At 38.2% G+C, this 11478-nt stretch overlaps 2 protein-coding genes and 1 non-coding gene across 5 annotated transcripts; 2 read left to right on the top strand and 1 right to left on the bottom strand.

Annotated features, from left to right (window-relative positions):
- Window positions 1-1831: 1831 nt before the first annotated feature.
- Window positions 1832-5093, top strand: LOC125222778 (transcription factor bHLH143-like). Of its 3 annotated transcripts, none has more exons than XM_048125582.1 (4): window positions 1832-1984; window positions 2614-3216; window positions 3333-3495; window positions 3589-5093. In XM_048125582.1, exon 4 carries the CDS (start codon window positions 3602-3604, stop codon window positions 4550-4552), a length of 951 nt encoding a protein of 316 aa, XP_047981539.1. In that variant the 5' UTR covers window positions 1832-1984; window positions 2614-3216; window positions 3333-3495; window positions 3589-3601; the 3' UTR covers window positions 4553-5093. The 3 variants fall into 3 exon arrangements, with proteins under 3 accessions (XP_047981539.1, XP_047981537.1, XP_047981538.1); XM_048125580.1 differs by having other exon boundaries at window positions 3581-5093; XM_048125581.1 differs by lacking the exon at window positions 1832-1984 and adding an exon at window positions 2103-2120 and having other exon boundaries at window positions 3581-5093.
- A 2319-nt stretch (window positions 5094-7412) lies between these two features.
- TRNAM-CAU lies at window positions 7413-7496 on the top strand. The gene is given in 2 exon segments: window positions 7413-7450; window positions 7461-7496. It is a non-coding gene; the product is annotated as a tRNA-Met (tRNA).
- A 1007-nt stretch (window positions 7497-8503) lies between these two features.
- LOC125185644 (root phototropism protein 3-like) lies at window positions 8504-11109 on the bottom strand. Its single transcript, XM_048082207.1, has 4 exons — window positions 10700-11109; window positions 10560-10629; window positions 9238-10485; window positions 8504-9172 (listed from the first exon to the last, which is right to left on the bottom strand). Exons 1-4 carry the CDS (start codon window positions 10783-10785, stop codon window positions 8642-8644), a joined length of 1935 nt encoding a protein of 644 aa, XP_047938164.1. The 5' UTR covers window positions 10786-11109; the 3' UTR covers window positions 8504-8641.
- Between the last annotated feature and the right edge of the window lie 369 nt (window positions 11110-11478).

The raw sequence follows: 11478 nt of genomic DNA, 5'->3' as shown, positions 1-11478 counted from the left end.
CTAATATATTAATTAAATACATTAATTCTAACTTAAACTATAAATAGTGTAAGGAGTTTGTGACGAGCCGAAAAGTAAAAGTGAAAGTAACATGGGACGGAGGAGTATAAGATAATATATTGGTCCAATACTTATGCTAAACATATCAGCTTAGTCATAAACATTTACAGACAAGAAAAATGGTCCCCTGTCGCCTGGTTCCCCAACACCAAGTCCACATAACACCCTTTACCACTCACAGTTGAATGGTCCTTCGAAGAATCGTTCTTTTCAGAACTACCAGTAGCCGACGAACCATCTTCGGTGTTAGGCGGATGCCCATGTGCAGACTTCCTCTTCCTCGCATATATTTTTTCACATCGACAAGACCGTCGCTGGAGCGGGAGTTAGGGTAGGGCGACTTCTAACTCATGGCAACCAACAATAATCAGTCGGAATAGGCCTGTTCTTGTTGGAATCGGAACTAGGGTTCTTGTTCTTAGGAGAGTGACAAGAGAGAAGATAGACAAGAGAGACTGTGACGGTTCATTGTTCCTCAAATGAACACAGTGATATTTTAGGTGAATTTGGAAGATTTATTTTTCAAATTCAAAATATTAAAAATTGAATTATTTAGCAAAATATTTAGCATATATTAACTTACTAATAATCTCATATTAAGTCTAATCCAGTCAAAATTGGGATAATTAATGGTTGACCGTCAAGAATTGACGGAACCGTAAAAAAGGATGTAAACGATAGCGTTTTCGTACGTTTTGGATTCGATTTTCAAAAAGTGAATATTTTGGATCAAAATCGTAAATCAGCCATATGTTTAGGACCAAAATAGTACTATACCCTTTGAATTATTCCGTCCCTCACAAATAAAAATGGGACATTTAGTCCAAATTGGACGGCACTGTTTAAAATTAACAGTCAACAACTGTTAATTTGATTTTGATCGGATTAAGAGTTTATATTTGAATTTTATTCTTTTTTAAAAAAAATACTAATTTTATTCGATTTTTTTTTAAAAAAGAATTGCTTGTCTTTTATAAACGCGCCGCAACCCTAGTTCTAATTTTACATTCTTTTTCTCATTCATCTTCTTCCTTAGTTCATAGTGGAGAGGAGCCCTAGTTCTTGCAAGAACCAACCCAATGTCGCCAACCATGAACCGATCGAACTACAGTAGAGAGACCGGTGAGAGTGGCGGTGGACGTGATCTGCGATTCCGGTATGAATTTTGTCATTGCAAGAATCGGGCTTCACTTTGAATCGTCGAACACTCTTGGAAAACCAATAAGGAGAAAGCTATACTTTGTTTGTGAGAGAAAAGATTGTCGTTTTTCAAGTGGTGTGAGCCAATCAACGAAGACGACACCGTGACTTCTTCAATATCACTGCCTGAGACCGAATGTGAGAGTTTTAGTTTTCCAATTGTGAAGAGGGAGAGGGCCAGCGATTCAATTTAGGAATTGTGAAGAGAGAGGAAGGAGAGGCGACAATTCATTTTTTATTTTTATTTTTTTTTAAAATCATTCTTGGAAAAATGATTAACTTAAAAATTTAGTTTCGGGTTAATTAGACATTAGACATTAATAAAATATAATTATTAACTTAATCCGGTCAAAATCAAATTAACGGTTATTGAATGTAACTCATTTTTATCTGTGAGGAATGAAATAATTCAAAACCATTTTTATTTGTGAGAGCATGAATAATTTAAAAGATAATATTCTGGATCTAAAATCTGCATATGTTTAAGATTAAAAAAAAAAAATCGACTTTAGTCAAATTTTAACCAAATTAACAATCAGGTTATATTCCATCCCCCCCTATAAAAAGAGCCCTAAATGTTTAGTGGCTACTTTGAGCAGATATCCATCCAACTACTGTTTACCACATCCAATTCCTCACTACCCATCATTTGTCACAACCACCATTCCCTCTTCCTTCCTCACTTCATCTCTACAACTTTCTTACTTTTTTTGATACGCGATCTGTAAGTTTTCCCAATTCTCTCGCCCCCTTTTCAGCTCTGTCAACAGATTTTGTTCTGTTTTTTCCACTTGTTGATTTCTCCTTTCTCTGTTTTACCTAGTTTTGATTGCTTCAAATTATCGACACACAACTGAATTGTACGTAGATTTGGGCGCTGTATCAATCTTTAGCTCTCATATACACACTTTCGTTTGTGTGCAAATTGATTCTGAAGATTTAGCAATAAATATACGGGTATTTAAGTTAGAAAATAAATTTCATCGATTTTAGAAAATATTTTTTTTTCAGGTACCGTTCTTTGTTGCTAAACAATTGGTATTTCTCACGTTTGTTGTGACTATTTTTTTATTATAGGCTTGGAGTTAAAGAAATTTTCAAAATATATGTTTTAGTAGTTGCACGCTCGACAGCCGAATCTTTTGAAGATAATATAAAAGATAATGTGCTCGAAGCTTATGATTTGATCTGGATGAGAAAAGTGAAACAGGAATTGTTAGACTACGGATTTAATATTTGCCTCTGCTTTTCATGATTCATATAAACACTAATATGTGCATTGTAAATATGTAATAACAATCCGATTCTTATACTGTCAATTGTTTGTTCTGAAAAGTTTTGCTGGTGTTTCAGGCTTCCATCGTACTACCTGGGGATATAAGTGCACACCAGTATGCATTGGTGGATTCTGTCAATCGACGTTTTTCGATTTGTTATCTCCTTGAATTTGTATTGCAGGGTTATTCTATAACTTGTTATTCATTCACTTGAGCTAAAAAACAATCCCACACACTAATTGTTAGCTTATCTATCCATGATGGGATCAAATCACTTCCCTTTGTCTTCTTGTTTTTTCTACATTCTATAAGATTTGCTCTGGAAAACTACTTGTGGTTTATTTCAATCTTCATCCGTAGTGTTAGCTGTTTAAGTACTTCATCTTCCTGTTTCTGTTAGATTCTGTTTGAGTTTGGGTAGTTGATCAATTAGAATTTCTAGCCCACCTTCAACTTTGTTTCCATTTTAGTCGCCTCCTTTCGTGTTGTTAGCTGTTTGTTCGTTCATCTGCGTTTATAATCTCTTTGTGAAATACATCAAGAGTCGAAAGTAGTTATGGTGTGCCAAGCAGCGAGCCAGACGAGATTCAGGGCACTTAAACATGAGAGTGGAATTTCTGGGAGAACAACCATTATAGTTAGAGTAATAGCATGCTTTCAACCTTTGCAGAATTGCCAGGTTTGTTATCTGATTCTTTCTAAGTTTTGTTGTTGATTTTTCTCTGGTGTTGCAAATTCTACTTTCTTTGCATAAAAGAAGAGCTTCTGATTTTCCGCCCTTAATGTCTTCTCCAGGCTGAATATTTTCGTCACTTGCTGAAACCTGTCACGTAGACCTGTTCCCGTTTTCCATTTGTCAAAAATCGATCTAGCAAATACTCCATAGTTTTGTTTTTATTCTTTTGTTTTGCATATTGGATAGCCACTTGCCGGACTAGAGTACAAGTACGTTTTTCTGGTATGTTTTCTTTCTTGATTTGTATTCATGCTTAGTTTTCTTGATTTGTTTCATCTTTCTAATTACCGGTATCATGCACTGCTAGGGGAGTAGCTTATTTGGCCAGATGGCCACAGCCAAAGAGTCTCAGGCGCATCAAAAGTTCACTGCTCGGAATTCATCATATACGGATTATATGGGAATGTACTACTGCCAGAGAACTACTGCCAATGATGCCTTTATAGAACAGTATGCTTCTGATTCACCTAGCTTGAACGCAGGCCAACAAGGTGCAGTCGTCGGGTTCCGGCCACCTCACTGCAATATACGCTATGCTACTGGTGACCCTTATCGGAAAGGCTCACATTGTACCATGCCCTGTTGCCCTGGGGTCGTAGATAGGAAGCCAGTTGGTGCTCCTCAGAGGAGGTTCCTTATCTTTGATCAGTCTAAAAATCACACCAGACTGTTCTTCAGTCCTTCATTTTCTACCCTCAACCGGATGTTTTTGTCCAAGACTCCCGCCAGCGCTAATGGCTCGTTTGCAAAAGTAGACGCTCATGTCAACCACTGCATCTCAAAAAAACCCGTGGTCGAAGAAAAATGGGATGAAAACCATCCCTCCTACGGGAAGGGTGAGATGGATGAAGATACTGATGAGATCAACGCTCTGCTCTACTCTGACAGTGATGAGGACGATGAAGTGACTAGCACGGGGCACTCCCTGCCACTCAGCCTCGACGAACTAACAGAAGAAGTAGCGCGAGCTGATCACAAGTCTTCGAAAAGGAAAAGGCTGCTCGATATAAGGGACGAGAAATCATCATTTGAGACTAGCAGGAGGCGGCTGCCACACAGTTACGAGGGAGATGAAATGGGGTCGAGGTACTCCGGGGATGATGACCGCCGCAAGAAGGTTAAAATCCGCGAGGCGCTGAAGTTGCTCGAGAGCATCATCCCAGGATTGGACGAGAGCGATCCGCTGTCCATAATCGACGGGGCAGTGGCGTACCTGAAAGCTATGAAATCGGAGGCCGAGTCCCTCCGGAGACGGAAGGGGGCCACGTGGACCCCCTGAGTTGCATCATTAGGGGAGCGTGTTTGGTTAATGAGGTGGGTTTTGCTTTTGGATGTTGCTTTTAGGTGTAATAGTGCAGCCAGTATGAAGATTGTGGGGCAATAAAGAAGGGGTTAAGTCGATAAAAGCAACCATCTTTACTTGATTAGTCTTGAGGTGGAGGGAAGAATTGTTGACTTTGAAATGATTAAAATTTGATTATAAAGTAAAAAGCAGATAGAAGAAAGCATGGTGGTGTGAAGGAGGCCCCCCTTTTTAAGTCCGAAAAACGCCATGGATGGTGAGCATGCGTGTTTGGTGATAGAGGGACCCGCCCACCATTTCGCCTCTTTCTTGGTTTTTATTATGCTCATCTTGAAAATCTGTGCGGAGGGACCCTCGCAGGGCTTCATCGATTTCGATCCATCATCATCAAATCTCATTGTTTGTTTCCAGTTGTCTTTTTTTATTGGTTTTAAATATTTGTGTCTCTGTTCGTGAGGCTGTAATAAATATCTACTGTTGTAGTATAATATGGTCATGTGTCTGGGATTTGCTGTTATTTTGAGTTTGGTTCATTTATACTTTCAATTTCATAGTACATATTAGATCATCTTCAGTGGAGATGTAAATGGTTGAGTTTGGTTCATTTATACTTTCATAGTACATATTAGATCATCTCCCAATGGAGATGTAAATGGAAGGTAAATTCATCTGACTATCATATTTATTTATTTTTTTTATGAAAAATTATTTTTTATAAAGGAGATATTTGAGAAGGTATTATACATTTTTTCATTTTGAAGATATTTTTGTCTTTTCATCAATGGAGAGATAAAGACGATTTACTATTATTTTATTTTTAAAAAAATGATTTACTATTATTTCATTTTTTAAGAAGGTAAATAGACGATATACCTTACTCATTTATCTTTCCTTGTTGAAGATGCTCTTAGAGTGAATTAAAAATATAGTCCTTGTTTCATATTCCTGGTTTGTGAAAAACAAATATAGTAGAAATCGTATAGTTGTGGTTTACGGAGAAAATATTAATAGAAGTCTATAAATTTTGCGCTATTATTTACATTCGAAGTATTTTTTGTACTTTAAAAAAAATTTAGTTTAATGCCTTTAGTCCGTTGAGAATATTTTTGCTTATATCCACGTTCCTATTATGTCAAATATCATATAAAGTACATATAAAGAGACTTGATTAATTTTTAACTATTTGCTAATTGTCGAACTACTACCAATTCCTAGTCATTAGATCTAAAGGATCTAGTAGTATCCGGTGGTGTAATGCGGAAATTTGTTTTGGGGAAATTAACATTTTAATCATTTCTAAAATATTACAGTTTTTGTGATCATCGTGATTTCAACACGATGTTTGTAAAAATGTTAAATCAATGATTATACATGTATTAAGATGACATTATATGTAGCATGAGTTGATTTTAATCTTATTATCAAAAATATTGAAACATTATCAAATTTTATCATCCGAAACATGTGTCATTAGGATCTCGCTGGAATCCTTATAAAAATTATTTAAATCAAAATAGTCATTGAGTTCAAAGTTTTCAGGTATTTTTTAAAATTTAGTTATAACTAATAAAATTTAAATTTTATTAATATCTCTGATTAGCATTATTTAAAATTGAGTTGACATCACGATACCCTGATTGGCATCGTTACAACTTACAACATCTAGTTGAATGACAATTCATCTTTAAGTGTTTGTTTGGTAATACTAGTTATCACTTTAAGATGTAGTTGGCTGCATAGTAAGATCCTATATAGATTCGTAAATAATATTACATTTTCGTCATTTTGTGTAGTATATTTATGCATTTTTGGTAAATGTATTTTGCATTGATTTTATTTGTACATTTTGCTCTTTAATTTTTTGCTTTATCTTCTTGTTACAAAGCTATTTTTTCCATATAAACGACGATGAGTGATTAAATCAATAATACCCATTTAAAATTAATGAAAAAACATCTGATTGAGTTAATATCAATTAAATAAAGTTATTTATGAAATAAGGAATGTTATTTCATGTGTATGCTGCATTTTTCAATGTTTTGTGACATTGAGTTTAGCTAACATTTAATTCCCCAAAGTGCCCAAATTTGATCGACATTCTGGTTTTGTACATTTTGCTCTTTAATTTTTTCTGCTTCATCTCCCTTGGGATGGCTGGAGGATTTTATATATATCACCAATATTAACGTAACAAAACACTAATGGATAAATTTTTTAATGTATTCGAACTTAACTAAAATTTCATTCAATCTACACGAGTACTTAGTTTTTTTAAGTATTTTTTTACCATGATTTTGTCATATACTAACACAGGATTCACGCAAACACGCAACTACACACACATAGAGTCCAGAGGAAGATCCCTTATGATCCAAATTAAATATACTATGTGCAAGCAGTTAAATCTTCTTCTTTTTTTTTGGTTTTAACCACAGGTATACCGAACGAATCCGACTAATCCTGCTCGACCGGGCTTGCGGATTAAGGCCGAAAGTCTCCCAGCGGATCCGTGACCTCATGGTCACCACAGCTCCGCGCTGCCAACTGCGCTGCGACCCGTTGGTCAAGCAGTTAAATCTTTTATGACCATCATTTCTTACTAATGCAAACACAGTCACATAGGCCCAGACACAAACATATCTATATACTACAATTATAGAATAAACGATTTTAGTTATTTTGTCAAAAAGTGCCATATAGTCCAAATTACATGTGAAATCTTCTTCAGTTTAGTCCCTGTTTTCCAATACAAAACAATCTGATATGAAGTCCCCTACTTACAGCTGGATACACAATTACAACTCACAGAAATTATTTTAGAGGTTAACAAAATAAAGGGGTGGTGGCGCAGTTGGCTAGCGCGTAGGTCTCATAGCTAAGAGTGATCCTGAGGTCGAGAGTTCGAGCCTCTCTCACCCCATGTTTTTTGTGTGTGTATTTATTTTATTTTATTTCCATCCTTTATTTTTGTGCATCTTAAATCTATTTTTACCATCTTTTGTGTGTATGTACTTATTTTATTTCCACCCTTTATTTTTGTGCATCTTAAATCTACTTTTGTGTATGTTAAATCCAGTAGTAGCATATTTTTGTTTCTTAAATCTAGAGTTGTTGAATAAAAAGCGTCACAAACCCCAGTTGAAGCAAAAATGATGCTAGTGGATTGTATCATAAAAAGTTGGACGACATAAGCACATAAATTTCATGAATTTACACAGAATAAGTTGAAGGAGTACTTATTGAACAATTCAATCTCTTACCATTTCCTTTTTCAGAAAAAAAATCTAACTGCACGTGATCATGAACAAGGATTCATGAATGTAGTTACTTTGTCAAATCTAGTGAAAAGGTATAGTCACTGTATGATATGATATTTATATATATGTGGTGCATGAATTTCGGTGTATGATTAATGTTTAAAGCGGCTATACTTTGTACTAATTTTATTTATAAATATTTTGCAACTTGTTACATCGATTAGTTGTGTTCCCACTTTCTGTCTCATATTATATAAGAAGTCTTGTCAGAGTCTGTTAAGTGTCTATTTATTCCTGGATGTGTCTATATATTTGTGTTTCTGGACATGATTTGAGTGGGGTGACTCATCATGCTTGTGATGTGAATTGAGCTGAGAACTGATATTGCAACCACCATTGAATATCCACTTTCTTACCAAATGGAGTATGTAATTTGGGCAATTTTTCACATCTACATCTTCAACTCTATAGGATTTTGTGCACTATGCAGTTGTGTTACTGTTAAGGAATATTATTGTTTCCATATTTAGGCAGGAGGGTAGTTATTCATTAGCATGCGTGGATTGAAAAAATGTGTACTACTTTGTGAGCATGGTTTTCAAGAATCAGTTTGCAGCACACAACTATATATACAGGAGGACTAGTGTTTGATCTATTTGACGTAGTTGAATTGCTAACTAGCCACTTTCTTCTTAACTGAGAGTTTTGAATAACAATGAAAATAATGCCAATATTGCATCTCTAAAAACACAACACATACAGAAACAACAATAGCAGCAGAAGCAGCAACGACGACGACAATAGCAATTCAAGAAATAGAGTTTCTCCATCTCCTAGGAGTCTTTCTAGTGTGCTCTGCAGTTGGCAGCTGGGTTCCATTGTCATTGGCGTCCGTCATCTTAGTGAGCTTGCTGAGTCTCTTCCATCCGGATGTCCATGCCGACGTCTGCTTAGGCTTGGCCAGCTTGTTGAAGTCGCGCTGCAACGTGTCCATATCGTTCTGAAGCTCCAAATACTTGGTCTTAACAGTCTCCAGCTCGAACTTGAGAGTGTTGATATCCTTCTTTGCCGCTGTCCATCCTTCTTGAAATGATTGAGGAGTTCCCTCCAGCAACGTCTTCCGGTTTGGCACCATGGGCTGGTACTGTGACTGCCCGCCTTCTTTCAAGGCAACTGCGTTGCTTATCTTAACCTGCTCAGAGAAGAGGACCTGCACCACCACTCTCAGAGGTAGACGCTCATTCTGTGCAGCGTGCATACATGCATCAACGGACAGCTTCTGGCACTCCATCACACGGCACAGCCTCTTCCTCTCGTGCTCTGTCAGCGTCGGATGCGCCTACACATCAAGTTGACAGATATAAAACGAGAGTAACAAGCGGGACTATTACCGAATAATGTTACCTTAAGATAAGAATCAACAGCTCTGTAGAGCCCATCATCACAGGTTCTTGCTGATTCAGGCAAGGCCTCGGCAAGAACCTGGAACTTGGTGAGGGACAGGTTCCTGTCCCTCGCCACCTCAGTGAGGTAGCTGTCAACGAGCCTCGCCACCCTCATCTTGGCATTGAGATTGCTCCCTCTCTGAGCAGAGGCATACATCTTGGTGTCCTGTCTCGTGGGGCTCGACTGCTCCTGCACAAGAAAATGCTCGAGAAGCCTCTGAACCAGATCAACATCGTATATAGTCTCCTTGGTGTTGTAGCAAGGGATGAGGAGATCGGACAATGTTGCTTGTTCCAACTGCATCCCAACGCGCTTCTCCAGCTCCGTCACCAGAGCCGGGGCCACATTCAGCATGTTAGCCATCCTCAGCAGCCTCAGCAGGAAACTGCACGAAACGCAGTCTCTCTGCTGAGGGATGATGCTAACTAAGCTCTCCACGATCATTCTCTGATCCTTAGCCTGAACCGTGGCCGGGATCTCCTGATTCCCAGCCACGATCACGTGCAGGCCGCCTTTCCAGCCGCCGTTGCTGATGCTATTAGCCTCGTTTTCAGGCGAATTCACGGAGGCCCCGCCCTCCTTCACCAGACTAGGCAGCCATTTGGTAGCGTAGTGGAGTATGGCAGCTCCGATGAGCTCAGCAACCATCCCCTTCACCCTGATCGCCGTCACGACGCGGACGAAGTGATCGATGCGGAGAATGGAGACGTCCTCGAACCACCAATCCGGCGGCACAGGGGCGCTGGAGTCGTTCCATTTGGGGCTGGACGACGATCTCGGCTTCCCGGTGTATTGCCAGCGGATTCCCTTGGGATTGGCACAGGCTTTCCAGGCGATGGACTCACTGCACCTCCTCACAATTTGGAGATTCTCAGCCCAGGGAGACAGATTCTCGCAGCTTTTTAGTACTACTATGGAATCTCTCCAAGAGGATAGGACTACGTAGCTTAGAAAAGCTTCGGTTTTGAACACAAGGTTTCCTTCCTCCAAATCCTCCGTCATTTCAAGATACTCCGCCGCGCATCTCAGGCCGGAGATGTTGGTGGCCGCTAAATCGACGGCGATGCCGTAGCAGAACTTGGCCGCAAGCTCGAAGGCGTCGGGGCCGCCGGGGAGATCGTCGAAGGATATGTTGTTGATCTCGGCGGCGTCGCGGGACTCGTAGATGAGTCTGTTCAATTTGGCACATCGCGAGAGAAGAGGATACTAGAAAGTTGCAAACGATGAATTAAAAATGATTTCAAATTCAAAGGAGAAAGAAAACTAATTTAATGAACTACCTTGTGTAAATGGAAGCTGATATCGCCTATCTGAACTGAGAAGTCGCTTGGGATATCAGTGGAAACATACCTACATATGAAATAAAGATTCCATTTTATATCATAAAAAGGTGAGAGATGATTGAAAAATGATTAGTTACCATGAGTGGCCTCTTCGCTCGAAGCCATCAGTGTGAAGGGCATTTTTGGTGGTTGAGAGAGGATAATCTGATTCGGACTCCCACATGATTGGATTTAGAGTAGACACAGAAGAGAAAGTAGCTAGGTTTAATGGTAGAGGAGGTGATGATGATTAAGAGTAAGAGTAAGTGAGGAATAATCCCACATGGGGAAGATATGTGTTATCGGATAATTGTCGGCTTTGTCGCGTATTTTCAAGGATTATGGGCAGCTGTTTTTGGATTTTTCACTAATTGTGTGATAATCAGTGCAGAGGCTAACTTTCATAGACTTTCTTCCTTTCGCCTCTGTGTGAAGACGAACATTCAATTGAATTTTGTGGATAGAGTTGATCAGTGTGCAGAACATTCTTCAGTAGTAATAACTAATAAGAGATGATGATGGCGAAGAGAGTTAAAGCAGTAGGTGCATTATATTAATGAAGGTTGACGTCTTTATTTTTATGTTTATTTTCAGAATTTTATTTGTTATTTTGTTTTTGTTTTTGTTTTTATTTTTTTGGTTTTTGGGTTTCATACGTCTTGGTAAAACATCAGCATGTGTTCCAATTTCGGGGGAACAAACGTTGTTGCCCTGTTATAATCTTGAGGGACCCGTAATGTTTTTTACTAGGTACTTGTAGAATGATCTTGCTAGGTTTCGTTTTATATATTCTAAAATGAGGTGAAATTCGAAATGATCAAATAGATAGTAAAAAATAATACTTAGTCATCAATTTATTTTTAATGTAAACTAATTT

The sequence above is a fragment of the Salvia hispanica genome, chromosome 4 (genome assembly GCF_023119035.1).
Source record: "Salvia hispanica cultivar TCC Black 2014 chromosome 4, UniMelb_Shisp_WGS_1.0, whole genome shotgun sequence".
NCBI lineage: Eukaryota > Viridiplantae > Streptophyta > Magnoliopsida > Lamiales > Lamiaceae > Salvia > Salvia hispanica.
This window is presented reverse-complemented; position numbering and strand designations above follow the sequence as displayed.